The sequence below is a fragment of the Chiloscyllium punctatum genome, chromosome 26, assembly GCF_047496795.1.
Source record: "Chiloscyllium punctatum isolate Juve2018m chromosome 26, sChiPun1.3, whole genome shotgun sequence".
NCBI lineage: Eukaryota > Metazoa > Chordata > Chondrichthyes > Orectolobiformes > Hemiscylliidae > Chiloscyllium > Chiloscyllium punctatum.
Genome location: NC_092764.1, coordinates 37,442,117 through 37,464,966, shown reverse-complemented (window position 1 = coordinate 37,464,966; position 22,850 = coordinate 37,442,117). Strand labels below are relative to the sequence as shown.

The following is a 22,850-nucleotide window of genomic DNA, read 5'->3' as shown; positions in this document are numbered from 1 at the left end:
ACCCACACAGACACAGGGAGAATGTGCAAACTCCACAGTCAGTCGCCTAAGGTGGGAATTGAACCTGGGTCTCTGGCACTGTGAGGCAGCAGTGCTAACCACTGTGCCACCGTGCAGCCCATTTTTCATTTCCTTGACAGTACTTGCCTTTGCCCTAACCCTACAATATGTTCTAGATTTGTTGAGCTGGCAATTGCAAAGTAACTTTTGGCAAGATATATTGCCAAGTCAGCTGACGAACAGTTTAATATACTGTAACAACTGCAACCATTAGATACACCACACAATTATGAACACTGATTACATCTTGATTCATAATTCTTTGGAAAGTAGTTGGAGCATTTTGAACCTGATGGCATGGTGTGACATTAATATATCCCATTTGGTATAACAAAAGCTGATTTCTATTTACCTCTTCATGTGAGTGCCATTTGTCCATATCCTTTCAATAAATCAATCCCAATAAGGAATGAGACATTGCTGAACCTCTCATTGTATTTTTTTAAGTGAGTAATGGAAATGATTTATTTTTTGTTACTACATTTATTTTTCTTTCATCCATGCAGAGTCTAGTTGGCGCATCTTGTTTGTGAGTTAATACTGCTGAAGAATTTCAACTGCTTTGACTGTTCAGTTATGACCAAGAAGTTGAATTCACTGTATTGTCTAGAAATGGTGATGGTCCATGACAAACAACCAAGAAAGTGACTTTGCTGTTACCAGTGGTAAACTCATGCAAATAGTGGTTCATCGAAAGCTGGACATAGGCTGATTGGTCTCAGACAATCAAATCTCTCAAAGAAAAGGTTGTGTCAAGTAGAACATGATTGCATAAACCTATAATTGGAAGCTAAACTCCTATTTGTAGACAACAATTATAAGGAACATTATGTAGTTGTAGAAAAGAAGCAAGATTGGGTTATTGTAAGATCTTGTAATTATGAAAAGCAGCCATTACTGAAGATAGTCTGCCTGTGACATACTAAGAGTAAAAGTAAGCATTGATGTCCTGCTGAACTTAGGCAATGTAGCAGAAAGTTGAAGAAGAATTTTCATGGAGATTGAACTGAGAATATCAAAGGCTATAGATCTTTTGGGGATAAGAAATAATGTGCCATAGTCATAGAGTCATAGAGATATACAGCACAGAAACAGACCCTTCGGTCCAACCTGCCCACACTGACCAGATATCCCAACCCAATCTAGTCCCACCTGCCAGCACCTGACCCATATCCCTCCAAACCCTTCTATTCATATACCCATCCAAATGTCTTTTAAGTGTTGCAATTGTATCAGCCTCCACCACTTTGTCTGGCAGCTCATTCCATACAGGTACTACCCTCTGTCTTAGCCATTGAGAGTGTAATTCTTGATTTTGGATAGGGAAGTGGAAAGACCATGTATTTATTTTCTGAAGTTTTGATTATAGAATGAAATGGGAAAAGGATCATTTTAAAAACCAAGGTTTGTGGAAGAGATTGCTGCATTTTATAAAAATAAGAATATTGTAAGTACTCTTTATTCTGTTGCGATAGGTTTAGTTGCAAATGAGTTGATACCAGAGACAGTGTACAAAATGAGATTCGAACTGCACTGAGTAGCTGATTAATCTGTGGAATGCTGAACAGTTATTGTTGACTGAGGCCTTCTGTCTGTCAATACCTTTATGATTGGTCTCCGGTTGCTGTACAGCTTGTGGATCTGATCAATGTAGCTAGAAGTCATTGGACCTCTGGAAATGAAGGTGCTGTCATTCACTGAGGGCAGTTTAAAAAAACGCTTAAAGCCTGTGAAAGTTTAATTTTCCTCACCAGTTGGAATAAGCTGTTGTTTTTAACTAACAAATCAGAGCTTTTTAAGTTTGAACCAGTTGCTCCTCCTGCAAGCGTGAAAGTTCATGAAGAGAGAAATTGACCAACAGCAAGCTCTGTCAAACCAAGAGGATAATCTCAGTGAATCCTATTGACAGAATTGCCTTCTCAGATTTTCCCTCCGTTCAAAACAACAATTTGTTTTTGGTGTCTGTCTGTACATGTTTAGGGGGAGTTTTATAAGAATATTGGAGTTTTAACCAACAGAGTTAAATGTGTACAGTTCATAGTTGCTTACGTGTAGCTGGAATCTATTTATTTGTTATTAATTTTTGTTAAGTACACAATTCAGGTTTGTCTTTCAGTTAACCTCGTTCTAAAAGACAGATAAGTTGGAGAATTTTTGGTACTTTTATAAAATATTTAAATTTTGCGCTGACTCTGGGATTAGTGGGTCTTGTCTTCCAGGGTGCTAACCAAGTGAGGAGTAACAGAAATCACAATTTGATATTTGGAATTTCTGCCTCGTTCTCTTTAATTCATAGGTTCCCCATATAGAATCAGAGAATCCCTACAATGTAGAAGCAGGCCATTCAACCCATGAAGTCCACACCAATCTCCCAAAGAGCATTTCACCCACCCACACCCACCCTCTACCCTATTCCCATAACCCTGCAATTCCCATGGCTAACCCACCTAACATGCACATTCCTGGGCATTATGGGCAATTTAGCATGGTCAATCCACCTAATCTGCACATTTTTGGACTGAGAGAGAAACAGATGCGCCTGGAGGAACCCATGCAGACAGAGGGAGAGAGAGAGTGGAATCGAACCAGTGTCCCTGGTGCTATGAGGCTGCAGTATTAACCATTGAGCCACTGTGCTGCCCCACGATCTTGATTCAGCTGTATAGATTATAGTAACTACCAAGATTAACTCAGTTGTTGCATCCCTTTTTGAATTGCACTTGGCAGTGTTTTGTATATTCAAGTATTTTGCAATTAAGTGTTCATTTTTAAGCAAACTCTTTTAGATGGAATTCATACTACTTTCATCTTATTCATATAACTCCGTATTCTTCAGTTGCACGCTCATCGTGTTGTGAAAGCATTTAGTTTGGAGACTGCCAAGAGAACTTGGAATATAAAAAGCAACCACCTGAGACTGCTCAGTTTGCCAGTTGCAGGCTGATAATAAATGCCTTTTCCACCAAATGAAACTGTACCCTGCTTAGAGAAGAAAGTAATCCTTTATGACCAGGAAAAGTGCATCCTTGCTACTCTTTATAAAGATTTAACACTGTGTATTTGATAAGTTGTCTGATCCCTGAGAAAATCATTATGAAGTATGTAAGATTCAGTCATGCCCCCAGATTGGTTTTCACATTTTGATTTTGTTAATAATTTGGAAAGTCATCTTGATAATTTTCTGTTCATATTTTCAAAAATAAGAAGACACATTCTCATTTATATACATTTTTTCCTTTCCCGTCTAATCCATTGAATAGAAAAAAAGGAAAATGGTATCCCTATTGTAATTGGTCCAATTTGCAGGCAACCCCTTTAGAAATATATTGTTGGAAACATGGGCAAATAATGTGGAAGCTCAGTAAGGTTTAAAATATAAGATGCCTATGGACGAAAAGAGTAGTGTTCAGTAAAGTTGTTTCCCGCCTGATAGGAAAAATTGTGCAGTTGATGGTACTCCAGACTCTCTGACGTGTATGATTTAATGAGTATAGAGTTCTGATCTATCAACCTGACTTGATAGGTCATATGTTTATATTTGGTTAGTCAGTTAATGTGGTAATTATTAGTAAGACATGTTCACTCGAGGCTATAGAATTTATTTAACAAAACAAATGTTTGATACATAAAAAGAATTTTAATAGCTATCTAAATAGTGGGTGGCACAGTGGTTAGCACTGCTGCCTCACAGTGCTAGAGACCTGGGTTCAATTCCCGCCTCAGGCGACTGACCATGTGGAGTTTGCACATTCTCCCCGTGTCTGCGTGGGTTTCCTCCGGGTGCTCCGGTTTCCTCCCACAGTCCAAAGATGTACAGGTCAGGTGAGTTGGCCATGCTAAATTGCCCGTAGTGTTAGGTAAGGGGTAAATGTAGGGGTATGGTAGGTTGCGCTTCGGCAGGTCGGTGTGCACTTGTTGGGCTGAAGGGCCTGTTTCCACACTGTAAGTAATCTAATCTAATCTAAATCTAAATACTTTTGCTATATGTTTTAAGACAATTATAACACAAAATCTTAACTTATTTTCCGATACTATCCATTGGAGACTCAAATCCGAGAGAAATTACATTCCTTAAATTTCCGCTTAACGGATTCCTTACAAGAGTTTTGCTGTGAGGTAATTTGATGCATCCATTCTAAATTTGCCAGCATGCACTTTTTCACAAATCTGTGAGCCTAAGCTTCCTCAGTTCCAATAACCTACAGATTGCTAACAAAATTGTCCAGGTTTGGAGATCTCAAAAACTAAACTCTTTTGATATGTTTTGTTTCCAATACTGTCCTAAGCTCCTAGGAGAAACTAAACTTGCTTTTAAGTGCAATCATATTGTCTTAATTTAATTAAAACTGGTTCATTCCTAGACGCTTCTGAGCTAAAAACAAAGCTATTAAAATCTCTTTCACCACGCTTTTAATAATATTGTCTAGTTTGTTAAGATAATTAATAGAAACTGCTGATAAAATTAGATAATAATACAGCCTAGGAATAAAATGTTTTTAAAAGTCCTATTTTCTGTACTGGTTTTAGGGGGGATCTTTTTAAATTTCCTATCCATATATCCAATTGGCTCTCCCAGTCTGATTTATTAACTCCAATCCACAGATCTATCTTGGCACCTAAATATTTATCCGTGTTTCCAGGTTCTATACCCTACCTACCCTAAACCTGACAATATAAACATCTTTCCATTAATGCCATATGCGTCTGCAATCACCTGTGTTATGATAAAATGCTGGATTTAGTCATTGTTCTGTCAGAGCTCTCTGACTTTTCTTTTAAAAAAAAGTCATTTCACAGAAGTAACCCTTCTCCTGCCACTTCTATTTTTAAATCCTAATTTCAAAAATATAAATTATAAGTCATGCATCACATGAAGCATTGTAACTACAAATGGATTGAACCAGTCATAGAAGAGTTAATATTTTTCAAAAAGAATGTGCTAAGAATCAATCTACAACTGAAGGCAAAGCAAAAGACCTGATGCTGAAGACCTGAAACAAACACCAAGAATGCTAGAGAAACTTAGCAGGTCTGGCAGCGTCCATTGAAAGAGGAATCGAGTTAATGTTTGAGTCTGGTATGACTCGAGTCATTGGACTCAAAGCGTTAACTCTGTTTCTCTGTCCGCAGATGATACTAGATACACGTGTTTTGGCTTCAACCTATCATTTTTTTGGTTTTGAATTTGAAACTTGCTGTCTTACTGAGACTAATATAGAGACTAATTAATGTGCATTTAACAGGCATTTGAAAGGCAAATTGCTGTTTTGGAAGAAAGGTAATATAGCAATTTTGCAACTGGACGGATGATCTTTCCAATTTATTGAAAAAACTTGCTTTGTCCTTTGGATATAGTTGAAATCTAGCTCAGACATAGGCGATAAAAGAACTGCTATGTCAGTAGCTGTCAGAAAGAAGAATTTGTCCTGTCAGAGTTTGTGTAGCTGCTGGTATATATTTTAGTTGAATAAAAGTGAGCAAGTGTATAATTTGGCACTCCAGACTGTCTGACATATATGATTTAATGAGTATAGAGTTCTGGAACAGTTCTCAATCACCAGTTGTAAAGCAAACTATTGTGTGTTCAGTATATAATGAAGTGCATCAAAGCAAGCTATAAATCCTGTCTGTAGAAGTTCCATGGTGGATTTATTACTGTACCCAGTTACAAAAATATAGAATATTTTTTGCTCACGTGCAATTCAGTTGTTTGATCTGAAAAAGCAGTCAACAAGCATTTTAAAACCTACTTGGTAAGAACGCAATGAAAATGGAGAGTAACATGGATTAAATAGCAAATGATTTTTGGTTGGAAGAAAGAATTACTAATTAGTCTATATGCCCACAACAAAAAGTAGAAATAGCAATAAAATTCATAAAGCCAGTATGTTGTAGTTCATGCGGTATTAATTATAATACTCAACCAAGTCTTGTGTCCTTTATCTTTGTTATTTCTCCTCTGAATTTATCACCTTAAAGTGGAAGTTTCTTTCATAGAAATATTACTAAAAAGTAATTGAAACAATTGGTCATTGTTAAGGTTAATGTAGAACTGCATGAGCATCTCCATTGTTTCAAAACTTATGAAAGCAACTTTTTGTCATTTATATAAATGATTTGGATGCGAGCATAAGAAGTACAGTTAGTAAGTTTGCATATGACAACAAAATGGAAGGTGTAGTGGACAGCAAAGAAGGTTATCTCCAATTTACAATGGGATCTTGATCAGATGGGCCAATGGGCTGAGAAGTGGCAGATGGAGTTTAATTCAGATAAATGCAAGGTACTGCATTTTGGGAAAGCAAATCTTAGCAGGACTTATACACTTAATGGTAAGGTCCTAGGGAGTGTTGCTAAACAAAGAGACCTTGGAGTGCAGGTTCATAGCTCCTTGAAAGTGGAGTCGCAGGTAGATAGGATAGTGAAGGCGGCGTTTGGTATGCTTTCTTTTATTGGTCAGAGTATTGAGTACAGGAGTTGGGAGGTCATGTTGCGGCTGTACAGGACATTGGTTAGGCCACTGTTGGAATATTGCATGCAATTCTGGTCTCCTTCCTACCGGAACGATGTTGTGAAATTTGAAAGGGTTCAGAAAAGATTTACAAGGATGTTGCCAGGGTTGAAGGATTTGAGCTATAGGGAGAGGCTGAACAAGCCCGGGCTGTTTTCTCTGGAGAGTCTGAGGCTGAGGGATGACCTTAGAGGTTTATAAAATCATGAGGGGCATGGATAGGATAAATAGACAAAGTATTTTCCCTGGGGTTAGGGAGTCCAGAACGAGAGGGCATAGGCTTAGGGTGAGAGGGGAAAAATATAAAAGAGACCTAAGGGACAACTATTTCACACAGAGGGTGGTACGTGTATGGAATGAGCTGCCAGAGGAAGTGGTGGAGGCTGGTACAATTGCAACATTTAAGAGGATATATTTGGATGGATATATGAATAGGAAGGGTTTGGAGGGATATGGGTCGAGTGCTGGTAGGTGGGACTAGATTGGGTTGGGATATCTGGTCAGCATGAACAGGTTGGACCGAAGGGTCTGTTTCTATGCTGCACATCTCTGACTGTATTACGAAAGATGACCACAGACTCCTTCAGTAATATACTGGGGTTTATGTGGTGCAGGATACTGATGTGATATGCAAGGCTGAAAACATGAGATTGATTGGCAAATTAATCTGGTTAGCGTAAAAATGGTTCAGGATGTAACTTACATTTGAAGCAAAAGCTCATAACGTTATTTGGAAATGTACGCTCTTTAGAAAATTAGATTTTAATTTTTAATTGAGAGTTTGGCTTTTTTTAAAGTTTAATATTATTCTGAACAGTGAGCAGATAATGGCATTTTCAAAAAATTGTGAGGTTTTAACGAAATAAAATAAAATAACGCTAAGGTGTTTGCTGACTTGAGTTTTAAAACCCAAAAAGAGAAACACAGTGGCTAGAAGCGGACTAAGAGAAAAGAGTTTTGTAAAAGCAGAGGTTCTATTAATATCAGTCACCAAAACAGTCAGGGTAGACTCAGGGAGAAGTCCTGAGTTGCTTAGAGGAGAATCTGAGAAGCAGAAGGCTGTGGTAGTGTCTGAGAGCAAGACACAAGATTGTCTAAGGCTGTTGAAGATATGAATTTGAAGAACTCCTGCTCAGCAGTATTTGTAGGGTGAGTTAACACCTGTTCAAAGGTTTCAGGGACAGATATTATTAAAGAAAAGAGCATTGAGTAAAGGAAACTGATTGCAGGCATGCCAGCTGTTCTAGGAGCTTAAGCATGGAGATAGAGTGACCCTTCGCTGAAGGTTGGATGTCTGTAAAGTTATTGTTTGGGTAAAAGGGTTGAATCTGTTTTGCTTGCATAATGAATTTTTATGTTCTTTTGTTAAAAGTACATTGGCAGCCTCTTGTGAATATGTTCAGTGACTAACCTCCATGACAAGCAAGCTGGATCTGACTTGGATCATAATCAGCATACAATTTTGTATGTGCAACTGTCAACGTGCACATGTACACTGACAATCCACATCTCTACCACTATTTCACCTCAATATCCAATTACTGGTTCTGTCCAGAATCCAAATTCTGATCAACAGTTTCCTCCAGCTCAATGTTGAGAAGATGGAACCCATTCTTTTTGGCTTTTATCACCTTCTGTGGCTTCATTACCAGTCAATATCTGTCTGTAATGTATTATTAACGATATAATTTATCCTGGACTGATTTTCTATCTGCATACCTTTTACGTTGTTGCAGAATATTGTCCATTTACCTTCAAATCTTAGTACATCTACTACTGAAACCTTTTGTCATCTCCAGATTTTACAATTTTAGTGATTTCTTTTTAAGCTAATGTTGCATATGCTCCTCTCTACAAACATGAGTTTATCCACTCTGTGGCTCTTCTCCAGCTTGGGAATTTTTTCACCCCCCACACCACTGTCCTTACTTTTCTAAATCCCTTATTCAGCCACCTTTAAATTTAAAATCATTCTTCTTGTTAATAAGTCCCTAAATAAACTCTTCCCTACTTACCTCTATAAAGTTTTGCACAACTCCTCCAAAATTCTTTCCCTCCTTTCACATTCTGTTCCTTGGACTTTAGCTCTTGACTGGTTTCATGAAACCATTCACCCCATTGCTAATAGTTGAGCCTTCACCACTTAAGGCCCACATTTTAGAATTCTGTTCCTTGGAAATCTCTAGTCCTTCACCTCCATATTCCCCTTTACAACTCTCCTAACATTTCCTCCTTTGGCTAGTCTTTTTTTTTTCCTTAATGCCTTCATAAAATCCACAAGATGTTTTACTGCGTTAAGGTGCAATGTAAATGCAAGTTGTCTTTTCCCAGATTTCGGCATGACTTTGGGAGTATTACATAATTTTTCAAGTTAAACGTTCCTAAAACATGTTCTTTTAGGTTATACATAATTGGATGTGTTGATTTTAAAGCTAAGGATTTTTGGCTTTCAGTGCTATGAAGGTATGCTTTTTTTAAAATGGCCATGAAGTCTTTTGAGACAATAAGCTAAAGGCAGCCTTTTGAAGAAACCATGTGACTTGAGGTAAAAGACCGAATTAGACACCTCGTGAGATAATTGCAACTTATTGTTGACTTGTGCTCTTATGACTTACAGAAGAGGAAGCCAAAGGCTAGCAGCAAGTTGCAGTTCAGAAGAAAAGATCCATACCATCAGATTGGCTGTTTAGCAGCTTGAAAGTAATCAAATCATTATTTCTTCAAGCTCAGTGAGTAAAGTCAATAAATTAATTTAGGTGGCTGCATGCACAGTCAGTAAGGAAAGCTCACATCGAGAGTGAGGCAGAGACTCAAGTGAATTTATATTTATGATTTTGGAGCAGCTTGAGAATAGAATTGGTAAATCTTTTTTTTTCTTGTTTTAAAAGTTTAAAAGTTCAGTATAGTTAAAAGGTAACTGACTGAGGGATGGTTATCACTCAATCACTTAAAACTTTAATCATGCTTCAATAGGTATTGATTACTATTGAAACTTAAACTCAGCTCTGTTTGAGAGGATCTGTTGAAAGTGTGCTATCAATAAGCTTTGCATGGTCAGTAAGGAAGAATTACATCCCAAGCAAGGCAAATTATAAAGCAGGAAAGGCAGATTGCAAGAGGGATACAAACGGTTTGCAGGAAGATATTGAATAGATTAAGTGGACAAAAAGTTGGCAAATGGACTATAACGTGGGAAAATGTGAAGTTCATTTTTGAAAGGGAGAACAAAAGAACAATATTATTTAAATGAGGAAGAAATTCAGAAAGTTGTAACACAAAGGGACTTGGTAACTTTCTGTGCTTTGTGCACAAATACTACACGGATGCAGCAGATAATCAAGAAGGCTAATGGTATGCTGGCCGTTTATTTCAAGGGTGTGTTATGGACCAGGCCAGACTCCTCAAAGCATTTCAAGAAGGTAGCCCAGACCCTAACTTTGCTAATTGTTTTAAGCAGGTGGAACACGGAAATTCCAAGAAATGCTGCTGGTCAAACCACTTAGTTTTCAGCAAAACAGAATTTATTTACAAGATTACTGAATGAAATGCAAACAACAGAAAACAGAATACCAAATAACTTCTCCAAAAACCCAAAAGATCATCTCAACTTAATCATGCTGTGCCAAATTGCAACAATCCCAATAAACATCCTTGGCACAAAAGGTATAATCAAACATTGGTTCTGACAGGATAGAAGTCAGAGACTACCAGTCTGGACCTGCTTCTTTGGGTGTAGTAGTGTTTTTCCCCCCCACTACTGTTTAAACAAAACAACCAAACCAGAGAACAGCTGAGCTGGGAAAACTGGCCACTGCCCTTTGATTGTACAAGTGTTCTTTTTTAAAACTTGGAAGCCTTCTGTCTGAGGCAGTACCTGTTAGCTATTGTCAAATTGGCCCTGAAACCCTTCAACCCCAGAGTTTTCGGAGTCTGTGTTGTTTACGGCCTCTCTGGAGGAGAGAAAAAGTCAAGGACAGCATAACCTTGTCAAAGGAGCAGCTTCATCACAGGCTTGACAGAATAATTGCTGAGAGGATGTTTCCCCGCAGGACCAGAGCGCATATTCTCATAATTAAGGGATGCCAATTTAAGACTGAGATAAGAATTATTTTTCCTTAGAGGGTTGGATGTGTTTGGAACTCCTTGTATCAGAGAGCTGTTGGGCAGCGTCCTTATGCATATTTAAGTCCTAGATTCGTGATCAGTTGGAGAATTAAGGGTTATGGGGAAAAGGGAGAAAAGTGGACCTGAGGAGTGTCACATGATTGTATGGAATGGCAGAAAATTTGAGGGTCTAAGGGCTTTCTCCTGTTCGTAACTTTTAATGAAGTCTCCAGGAGAGACAATCATGGAAAAAAATTGCATCTGGTGAACTTTCTGAAATTGACCAAACAGATGTTTGACTTTCAGATCCACAACAAATTTTTAAAGTGAAGGTAGGTCTGATACTTCATTGGGGTTATGTATCAGTAAAGTTTATTGCTGGGAACTGGGTTGAATTTTCTTTTTTTTAATGTTGAGATCTTGCCAAATTCTTATTGTTTCAATTTACTGACAATGTAGGTGACACTGGCTGGACCAGCTTTTATTGACCATCCTCAAGTTGCCCTTGAGAGGTTGGTATCAGTTGCCTCCTTGAATCACTGCAATATATTTGTAGACCCATGTTTCTGTTAGGAGCGAGTTCCAGGACTTTGATACAGCAACAATGAAGGGAAAATGATAACGTAGTACTTGCAGGTGGTCATATGCCAATGTGTTTGTTGCCCTTGTTCTTCAAGATGTTAGGAGGGGATTAGAGTGGTGCTGGAAAAGCACAGCAGTTCAGGCAGCATCTGAGGAGCAGGAAAATCGACATTTCGGGCAAAAGCCCTTCATCAGGATGATAGTCATTTCCATGCTGTACATCTCTATGACTCTGTGACCATGTGTTTGAAAGGTAATGTCTAAGGAACCTTCATGTGGGTAGCGAGAGTGCACTTTTTCCTTTTCTTTTGAATAATAAAATTATGTTCTAAGTGTATTAACATCCTCAAGTAAATGTGTTCAGTGACTGACCACCCTGGTAACCAAATTGTAGGAATAACATTTGTGATCGATCAAGCCAGATTTCATTCTGAATTTTGACTTGTCCACCATTGCCATCACCTGGGACACAATACCACAAGAGTTAATAATGTGTTCTTAGAACTAGGAATAATTTACATGCAGATGTTTAAAAGCTAAATGTTTTGTTTCTTTTGTAGGTGCTCTGGAAAAAGCTTAACAGTGTTGCACTGTTATTACAACACACTAGTAGGCTGGACAGTATGATTTCAGATGCTGTTGCAGATTCCCAACCACAAAGCCATGGCTGTATAACAAAGCATAAATGTGATGAACATATCTTGAAGCAGATAGCAACTCGTTCATTTGTGGATAGCAAAATTGTATCAAAAATGGAAAGATCGGGCTCATTAATTCGGGTTATTGAAAAATTAAGTAAGATTGTGGAGAAAGGAAGATCAAAGCAATATTCTCTAGCTGGTCAAAAGAGGCCTTATACCAATACCGCTGACACAAGAAGTGCAATATTTGAACATGCTGACAGCTGTGGGAGCACAGCGAAAAAACCTGTGGACATAAACTATGATAAGTTACAGGATGATACCACAATTAGAGAGACTTACTTTAAGACACAAGATTTGCCTAAGAGTTGTAATAGACTAGATCGAAGGACACATAACTCTGCAGATAAAACAGACACTTCAAAAAGATTTTGTTGTACTGTTTGTGACTATGTTGCTGCAGAGCAACCAGCTTTTTACGTACACTTACGCAGCCATAACAATGCTGAGATCTATACATGTGAACAGTGCAACTTTGCTACTACTGTTTCCAAAGATCTTGCCGAACACAGATATTTGCACAGGAACCTCACTCGATATCAGTGTAATTTATGTAAATTCAGTTCACTGACTTTTCAACAGTTAAAGGAGCACTTTGAACAACATGGAAAGTCCAGTGAGGTGGTGTTGATGTGTTCTGAGTGTTGTTTTGTTTCAAAAAAGCAGGAGGAGCTTGAAGCTCACATTTGGATCCATCTCGAAGATGCACAGATACAGAGGAAACATTTGCCACAGATTCAGCAGCAATCAGAGTTAAGTTCCATAGGCAGTGCAAAATCAGGAGGCGTTGCTTTGGATTCTGAACCAGGCCCAAGAAAGTGGTATACATATGATCAGTACGGCATGTATAGGTGTTTGATTTGCAGTTATGCTTGTGATCGCCAGAGAATGTTAAAAACACATGCATGGAAACATGCTGGTGAAGTTGATTGTTCATATCCAATTTTTGAGGAGGTATCTGAGCCAACTACCGCAGCAGTTTCATCTACAGCTCTCACAACTCATGATGATGAACCAGTTATTGTTTTTTCAACAGCAGGTAAATCAGAAAGTGTGCACTGCACTAGTTCAAATCAGTTGCAGTTTTGTGGTGTGGCTCCAGTTACTGTAATTAACTCATTGGACTGCAGGCCCTCTCTATCTGAGACAACTGTGAAAAGTTCTGATATTACCTGCTCAAAAGCACCGAGTCCAGCCGTAATGGAAATTGTCGAAGAGGAGTCTCTGATACTGGATTGTGAACATGAAAGCACAATTTCTGATAGCCTTCTTTCTTCTGCACAGAAGATAATTAACTGTAGTTCAAACAAGGTGGGGCATGTCAACGTTATTGTGGAGCGGGTTCCAGGAGCTGGAGATACTGTTCCAGAAAAGCACTTTCTAATGACACCAGACATTGAAGTGGAAAAGAGACTTATCTCTGAAAAGTCTCATGTGATCTATTGTGAAGATCCTTCAGAAATGTATCAACAAAGTAACAGTACAACTGAAGTGGAAACTGCTGCCATAGAGTGGAATCCTGAAGAAAGTAATAATGTTTTAAAACCTTCTGAACCTGCAGCAGTTGATGAAAATGTTCCACCAGCACGAAGGAGAACCAATTCAGAATCTTTGCGGCTTCATTCATTGGCTGCTGAAGCTCTCGTTGCAATGCCAACAAGAGCACCAGAATTAACCAGAGGGAATGCTAAAAATCCTGAACCTGATACAGGGCAGATAGGTGTAGACGTCAGCACTTCCATTTCTCCAGCTCTCAGTTATTCTCAAGATGGTACTAGTGACTTACAGCTTGATAAAGCTAAATCTGGTTTTTCTGAAGTACCTATCAAAATGGGCATCAGCATGTCATTACTCACTGTAATTGAAAAATTGAGAGAAAGAACTGACCAAAATGCTTCTGATGAAGATATCCTGAAAGAATTACAAGATAATGCACAAAGTCAACCTTCAAATGACCTGGGTTCATCAGGCAACCTAGTGGAGTATATACCCAATACAGAGCGGCCTTACCGTTGTTGTCTCTGTCACTATAGCAGTGGTAACAAGGGGTACATTAAACAGCACTTAAGGGTTCACCGGCAACGACAGCCTTACCAGTGTCCAATCTGTGATCACATTGCTTCTGATAGCAATAGTCTGGAAAGTCATATGATAAACCATTGCAAGACTAGAATGTATCACTGCAAGAGGTGCAGTGAAGCATTTTATTATAAGGTACACTGATTTTAATGACTTAGATATGTTGCAATTAATGTGTGTACGTTGAAACTAAAGTAGAATAAGAGTTATTTATTAAAGTAACTATTATTCGAGTTCTGATACAGTGAAGCAACAGTAAACTGTTGAAAGCTCAGTTTTGATTGTAATAATTTGTAAGTTTGGGAATCTATTCTCTTGGAAAAAACACTCACTTTTTAAAAAGTAAGGAAGTTCTATATGTTTAACAGTATTTTATTTGTGATTCGGAGGCTTACTCGAGCTGTGTAAAGAAAATCTTGCTCATTATTTAGAAAATGGTGGTTTTAACATTGAAAAGTGGTCTCATGCCTTTCAGTGATTACTTCAGTTTTGCTTCTGAAAAATCTGGGTTGTTGATTTTTTAAATCGCATCCAATGCATACTTTGAAGTGATAAATTTGTCTATAAGTTTTTAACTTATTATTCTATAAGGATTGCTAAAGTGTTCTGTGAAGGAGTACATCTTTTAATTTTGGCTCCTTGTAGTTTGGTTTCATCTCAGTCAGTTGTTATGGACAAGGCTAGACCACTCAGAACATTCTTAAGCAGGCAGCCTAGACCATAACTTTGCAATTTATCTTGGTAAGTGTACAGTGAAAATTATCCAGAGTGAGGTAGCTAGGTTGACTACCAGTTTTAAAACACCCAAATATTTATTCACAAAATTACACAATGAAACACACAGAACAGAATAAAGAACCCCTACAGAACTCAGGCTATTCAAATGAGGTTTAATTATGCTGTTCCGAATGTACACAACAGTCCCAAAAAGCAAACCCCCCCCTTAAAACCCAGTACAAATGGAACATGTGCTTACAGGTTGAAGTTAAAAGGGCAGAAAGAGAGAGAGTGTTTAAGACCATAAGACATAGGAGTGGAACTAAGGCCATTTGGTCCATCGAGTCCACTCCACCATTTAATCATGGCTGATGAGCATTTCAACTCCACTTACATCCCTGTAGCCCTTAATTTCTTGCGAGATTAATAATTTATCAATCTCTGCCTTGAAGACTTTTAACGTCCCAGCCTCCACTGCACTCCATGGCAATGAATTCTACAGACCCACCACTCTCTGACTGAAGAAATGTCTCCTCATCTCCATTCTAAATTGACCCCCTCTCATTCTAAGGCTGTGCCCACAGGTCCTAGTCTTATCGCCTAACAGAAACAGGTTCCCAGCGTCGACCCTTTCTATGCCATGCATTATCTTGTAAGTTTCTATTAGATCTCCCCTCAAGCTTCTAAACTCTAATGAATACAATCCCAGGATCCTCAGCCGTTCATTGTGTGTTAGGCCCACTATTCCAGGGATCATCCATGTGAATCTCCGCTGGACACGCTCCAGTGCCAGTATGTCCTTCCTGAGGTGTGGGGCCCAAAATTGTTCACAGTACTCCAAATGGGGCCTAACCAGAGCTTTATAAAGTCTCAGAAGCACACTGCTGCTTTTATATTATAACCCTCTTGAGATAAATGACAACATTACATTTGTTTTCTTAATCATGGACTCAACCTGCAAGTCAACCTTTAGAGAATCCTGGACTAGCACTCCCAGATCCCTTTGTACTTTGACTTTATGAATTTTCTCACTGTTTAGAAAATAATCCATGCTTGTATTCTTTTCCAAAGTGCAAGATCTCGCATTTGCTCAAGTTGAATTTCATCAGCCATTTCCTGGACCACTCTTCTAAACTGTCTAAATTTTTCTGTAGCCTCCCTGCCTCCTCAGTACTACCCGCCTAACTTTGTATCATGGGCGAACTTCACCAGAATGTCCCCAGTCCCTTCATCCAGATCATTAATATACAAAGTGAACAGCTGCGGCCCAACACTGAACCCTGCGGGACACCAGTTGTCTCCCGCTGCCATTCAGGAAAAGAACCTTTTATCCCAACTCTCTGCCTTCTGTCAGACAGCCAATCCTTAATCCATGCCAGTAGCTCACCTCAAACACCATGGGCCCTCGCCTTACTCGTCAGCCTCCCATGAGGCACCTTATCAAAGGCCTTTTGAAAATCTAGGTAGATAACATCCACGGGTTTCCCTGGTCTAACCTACTTGTTATCTCTTCAGGGAATTCTAACAGGTTTGTCAGTCATGACCTCCCCTTACTAGATCCATGCTGACTTGTTCTAATCCAACTCTGCACTTCCAAGAATTTAGAAATCTCATCCTTAACGATGGATTCTAGAATTTTACCTACAACTGAGGTTAGGCTAATTGGGCTATAATTTTCCATCTTTTATCTTGGTCCTTTCTTGAACAAGGGGATTATAACAATGATTTTCCAATCATCTGGAACTTTCCAGTGATTTTTGAACGATTATAACCAACACCTCTGCTATTTTCTCAGCCACCTCCCTCAGAACTCTAGAATGTAGCCTATCCGGGCCAGCAGATTTATCAATTTTTAGACCTTTTTTTAGCTTTTCTAGCACGTTCTCTTTTGTAATGGCTACCATACTCAACTCTTTCCTCTCGTTTGTTTCTTACGTATTGAAATAAGCTTTTACTATCATTTCTAATATCACTGGCTACCTTACCTCCATATTTGATCTGTTTGTCTTTGTAGTCTTCCCAATCTTCTGATCTCCCAGTGCTCTTGGCCACTTTCTAGGCTTTCTCTTTTGTTTTGATACTGACTTCCTTTGTCAGTTGTCTAACTCCACCCCCCATCCCCCCCACCTGCGGAAACTCTTTCTTTTCTTTGGGATGAACCTCTGCACTATGTCCTCAATTACACCCAGAAACTCTTGCCTTCGTTACTATACTGTGTTCCGCATTAGGTTCTGCTTTGAGTTGATTTTTGTCAATTCCTCTCTCATGCCCCTATAATTATCTTTATTTAACTGTAACACCATTACATTCGATTTTGCTTTCTCTCTTTCAAACTGCAGACTGAACTCTACCATATCATGATGACTGCTTCCTAAGTGTTCCCTTACTCTAAGCTCTTTTATAAAGTCTGGCTCATTACATAGCACTAAGTCCAGAATAGCCTGCTCCCTTGTGGGCTCCATCGCAAGCTGTTCCAAAAAGCTATCCTGTAAGCATCCCTTGAATTCCCTTTCTTTGGATCCACCTGCAACATTATTCGCACAGTCCATTTGCATATTGAAGTGACCTATGATCACCGTGACCTAGCTTTTCTGATATGCCCTATCTATTTCCTGGTACATCTTGCACTTCTGGTCCTGACCACTGCTGGGAAGTTTGTACATAATTCCCATTATGGTTCTTTTTGCCTTTGTGGTTCCTCAACTCCAACCACACAGACTGCACATCATCTGACCCTATGTCATTCAGCGCCATAGATTTAATTTCATTCTTAACTGACAAGGCAACCCCGCCCCCTCTGCCCACCTCCCTGTCTTTTCGATAAATTGTAAATCCTTGGATGTTTAACTGCCGGTCCTGAACCCCTGCAACCTCGTCTCTGTGATGCCTACCATATCATCATAATTCACGACGATTTACATTGTTAATTCATCTACTTTGTTACAAATACTATGAGCATTCACCTTAATGCTAATTTTCTTGTCCTCATGATTTCCAACATCTCTAGTAATATGTCCTAAGTTATGCATCGTTTTTGCTTCATTCCTAGTCTGCCTTGAACTTAAACCCTGCCACATGCGTATCTTTCTACTTGGCTCCATAGTCCCTGTTGCCTTCCCTTTCCCTTCTCCCCCGACTCACAAGTTGAAAGTCCTCGTGACCACCCTAGTTCTCCTTTTCGACAGAACACTGCTTCCAGATCAGTTTAGGTGGCAATCACCCCATCGGTACCGACTGCCTCGGTTCCATAACTGATGCCAATGTCCCATGAAATGGAATCCTTCTTTCCCACACCAATCTGTTAGCCACATACTTATTTCCCTAGTTTTCGTATCCCTATGCCAATTAGCACGTGGCTCGGGTAGTAATCCAGAGTATGACCCTCGAGGACCTGTTCTTCAATTTCCTTCCTTGTGCTTAATACTCCCAAACAGGTCCTCCTTCCTAGCCTTGCCTATGTTGTTAGTGTCAACGTGGACCTCAACAACTGGATCCTCCCCCTCCCACTCCAATATCTTTTCAAGTGGGTCGAAGATGTACTGCACCCTCGCACTGGGCAGGCAACACACCATGTGGGACTCCCAATCCGACTTGCAAAGGATACTATCTGTCCCCATAATTATAGAATCCCCTATAACCACTAATTATCTTTTTGCTCCCCCCTCTTGAATGGCCTTCTGCATTGGTCAGCTGGATCATCCTGTCCACAGCTCTTTCCCTCTTCTGTACAGGGAGCAAAACTCTCATACCTGTCAGACAGGGTCAAGGGCTGAGGCTTCTCCACTCCTGAACTCAGAATCCCACCTGCCTCACTTACAGTCACACCCTGTTGTTCCTGATCATTAACTGAAATTGAATTACTTAATCTACCGAGTGTGATTGCCTCCTGAAACAAAGCATCCAGGTAACTCTCCCTTCCCGATGTGCCTCAGTATTTGAAGCTGAGATTCCAGATCATCAATTCTGATCCGGAGTTCTTCCAGCAATGAACTCTTGCTGCAGATGTGGTCACTGCCATTCACAATGGGATCAGCCAGCTCTCACATCATACAGCTACAGCACATTACCTGTCCAGCCATTCCTATGTATTTAATTAATTTATACAAATTTATGAGTTAAATAATTTTTAGTACTTCTCTATGGTCTTATTCAACTAACCAACTAATAGTAAACTTTTAATCAATCACACATTACACAAGAAATAGCAATTGAAATACCTTAACTTAGCAACACATGAGAGTCCTTTTGTTTAGGTTCGAGAAGGAGGGCGGTGGGTGACATTACACATGTAGTTTCTCGGGATTCGGCCACTGCCCAAGTACTTACCCAGCAGTCCTCTGCACCTCGCTGTGGCCTCTCCCTCTGCTGCTTCTTTAAAACCAGTTCTCATCCTCTCCCTTCCCGGCAGCCCTCTCTTCTCGTCACTCTGTAAAAATGGAGGCCCAGCTCCCGAGGTAAGTCCCTTTTTAAGTGGGAAAACTTACCCTTCCCAGCAGCCCTCGCTTCTCTCTGCCCCCTCTCCTTGCTGCTCTGTGAAATGGTTTGTTTCCACACAGCTCACTGCTGAACTCCCAAACAGTTCTGGACTGAGCTAAACTGCTCAGCGAGAGAGCTGACCACACTCCCCTTTTATTATACAGGTCACTTCACATGACCATTTTGGCCTGAAGTCTTATCTGTTTATATATAAACAAAAAGATCTCTCAATACTCTTTAATCTCTGTACCAAACCAGTTTAATTGACACAGAGATGTTTACAAACCCTCTGGGGAAAAAAAAAGACACAGAATCCTTAAGAAAAGGAACAGCTTTTAGAAAACAGAAACCAGCTTTGTGACACAGTAGATGGCTTATTGCTACTTTGACATTCTGAGCGTCTTTCTGACAGAACCAGCTCCGGAACCATGAGTGTGAGCAACATGGCCCCTCTCACATTTCCTCAACAAATGATGAGAATACTGACTGTAGTAGAGATGGGGAAACTGAAAGCACACAGGAAGGTAATGTGAATATTTATAATTATATTTCTGCACATAAAATATACAATAAACTTAGAGGTATTAGATGATTTCTCTTGAAGCTGTAGGTGAAATGAAGAAACTGTTTCTGAACTTATGACCTGCTTTCCATTCAGCCATCTGTTCTTTTAGACATAGTCGACAGACCCCTCAGTTCACCCAGTCCATGTCAAACATAATTCCAAACTAAACTAGCCCCACCTGCCTGTTTCTAGCCAATTCCTTCCAAACCTTTCTTAATCATGTACTTACACGATGGTTGGAAAAGGGTGCAGGTATCTAAATTGGAAGCAAATTACCTCTGCAAAGTTTTTTTCTGGCAGTCTTTCAACAGTGATGAACTTTCTTAGCCTTTGGCAAAGTAATATCTGTCTGTTTTTCTCAATCAGTATTTCAAACCTTATATCTAGGTATTTCATAGTCTTTTCTTGTCCAGCAGAATCAGTGAGATGGGCCGAGTAGTGTTGGGGTAAAGTGCTTGTTAAACTGTTATATTACGTGAAACATAAACTACAATCCACTGCAAATGTGCCTATTTACAGATTAATTTAGATGGGTTTGGGCTTGTCCAGGCAAGTTACTTGGACAGGCTGATTATTTCCATACGTTAATAAACCTCGATATCTCAGATTCAAATACTTTTTAAATTTTTCATGTGCTGGTCTGATTCACCAGGGCAGGTGAAGTAAGGCAGGAGCTGTCAAAGTGAGCACTTAAGTACTCTTCCATCAGTACTTGTGGACCAATAGGAACGGGTCTGCTTCCTGTTTTTGGTCTCTCACTCACATGTTGTAGTTTTCAACCTTACGAGATTATTTAAACTCCACACAGTTTTCCTTTGTTGCCTGAGATTTCTGGCCCGCACCAACTTGCTTGTACTTTACAGATAACCCCTCCCCTCCAGCATTCCAGATGCCCTCACCTTCCCTGCAAAACTAATTCCACATACCTCTTCCCTTCACATCATAATTTCCAATAGCCTGACAGTCTTTCAGTCTGGTGGGAGTGGAAGTAAAAGAACAGTTCTAATAACAAAAACAGAAGTTGCCGCAAAAGCTCAGCAGATCTGGCAGCACCTGTGAAGAGAAATCAGTATTCACGTTTTGGGTCTGCTGACCCTTTCTCAGAAAGGTCCTTTTCCAGCAACTTATGTTATTGCTTCTATTTACAGCGTTCGTGGTTCTTTCGGTGTCAGTTCTAATAACATCCTGCCCTTAAATTCAATGAGACCTTTGCAAACTGAGTTTCTGGATTTGCCAGCAGCTGACACATATTATCACCACCTGTAAATATCAGCATCAGTGTGTGCTGGGTTGATTAAGCACACTCAGTGCCCTAGAAAGAGTTTGTAAGGGGGCTTATTCTTGTCTGTCAACTATTTCCAAGCCGTGAAATAAATCTCGTTTTTTGAAAGCTCTGAAAGGACACTCTAGCAGCTGACTTAAATATACAGGTAGTTCTTATATAACACGATGGTTGGGTTCTTGTGCAACCCCAGCTGAAAGAAAAATTGCACTTGTCAACATTTTAAGCATTGTTCCTAATGTAATCATGTTACAGCCAACACGTTTTAAAAGTTCATGCTTTAGAAACAGCATTCCCAATTCATCAATTGCATTACAAAACACGTTATAGCAGAACAGCCTGTATAAATGCTGTGGATTTAATAACATAATTGCATAAGCTCAAAGGATGACTTTATACGTGTTAATGATCACTAACCTCTACATAATTATGATCAGTGGCCTTGAGATCACTCCAACATATGTTCCAATTCATATAAAACAATCTGCAATATATAGGGCAGCACTGTGGCTCAGTGGTTAACACTGCTGCCTCACAGTGCCAGGGACCTAGGTTCGATTCCAGCCTCGGCCAACTGTCCGTTTGGAGTTTGCACATTCTCCCCATGTCTACGTGGGTTTCCTCCAGGTGCTCTGGTTTCATTCCACAGTCCAAAGATGTGCAGGTTAGGTGAATTGGCCATGCTAAATTGCCTATAGTGATAGGTGCATTAGTCAGGGGTAAATATAGGGTAGGGGAATGGGTCTGGGTGGGTTACTCTTCAGAGGGTCAATATGGAATTGTTGGGCCAAAGGGCCTGTTTCTATAGTGTAGGGAATCTAATCTTTAAAAAAAAATTTAAAATTAGCAAATCCCTTTATTAATTTTAATTGGGTATCCCATTGCATAATATGTTTTCCAAAATACAAATGCTGAGAGAATGAACTATCTTAAGATGTTCTAAGCAGTGAAAAGTGTTTACTTGTTTCAATGTATGCATTTCATGTACATGCATCAGCTTTAGGTTTCAGTCTGCTATAGCAGTGCAGCTACAGAGTGCTGAGTAGTATGAGTCTCATGTTGTAGCCACTGATGGAGTAATGGCTTCAATATTTTGGCAGTCTAATTTCCATTCACAAAAGCAGGATCATAAACTTTTTTTAATGTCTTTTGGAAGAGAATTGGCTTGCAGACTTTACTAACTAGAAGTGAAGGTGATTGATAACTTTGCATCCAGCTACCTTTTTTAATAGTTCCATTGAAGTCTCTTTCAATCTGAGTGCCATTCAAGGCTTTTATTTGGTTAATGTTAATGTCTGGTGACCCTTTCTCAGAACTGAGTTTTTCCACCAACTTCTGGGTTTTTTTCTGACTCACAGTATCTGCAGTTCTTTTAGCTTTTATTTTGTTGACCACTTTCTCAGTTTATTCATATTTGTTGGTTTATATCAATGTTGGAATATAGGCACATGGATGTTTGATTCTATCAGTTAAGTTTCATGTGCACATAAACTTTCATTCCTTTATCTTTAATTGCTTACTAACTGAAGTAATTCTAACTACATGTGACTATTTGTTCAGTAAGGGTCAGAAAGGCAACATTACCCAAAAAAATCTGAGAGGATGATAGCAAAAATCTTGTAGCTTTATGATTGATCAGCTTTGTGTTCTGAATGCTCACACTTGTCATGAACCACCACCACCATCCCTCACAAAACAAACCTTGACATGGTGAACTGTATTAGCACTATTGTTTATGCATTAAGTAATTAAAAGATACCTGTATCATGGAAA

The 22,850-nt window shown here is 39.4% G+C and overlaps 1 protein-coding gene across 2 annotated transcripts in view; it reads left to right on the top strand.

Annotated features, from left to right (window-relative positions):
- znf507 (zinc finger protein 507) overlaps positions 1–22,850 on the top strand; it is a 60,042-nt gene that overhangs the window by 21,920 nt on the left and 15,272 nt on the right. For both annotated transcript variants that reach the window (XM_072596166.1, XM_072596165.1), the window contains exons 2-3: positions 11,818–14,172; positions 19,643–19,754. In XM_072596166.1, coding sequence (XP_072452267.1) covers positions 11,881–14,172; positions 19,643–19,754 — 2,404 coding nt within the window. In that variant the 5' untranslated portion in view covers positions 11,818–11,880. The remainder of the gene's footprint in view (positions 1–11,817; positions 14,173–19,642; positions 19,755–22,850) is intronic.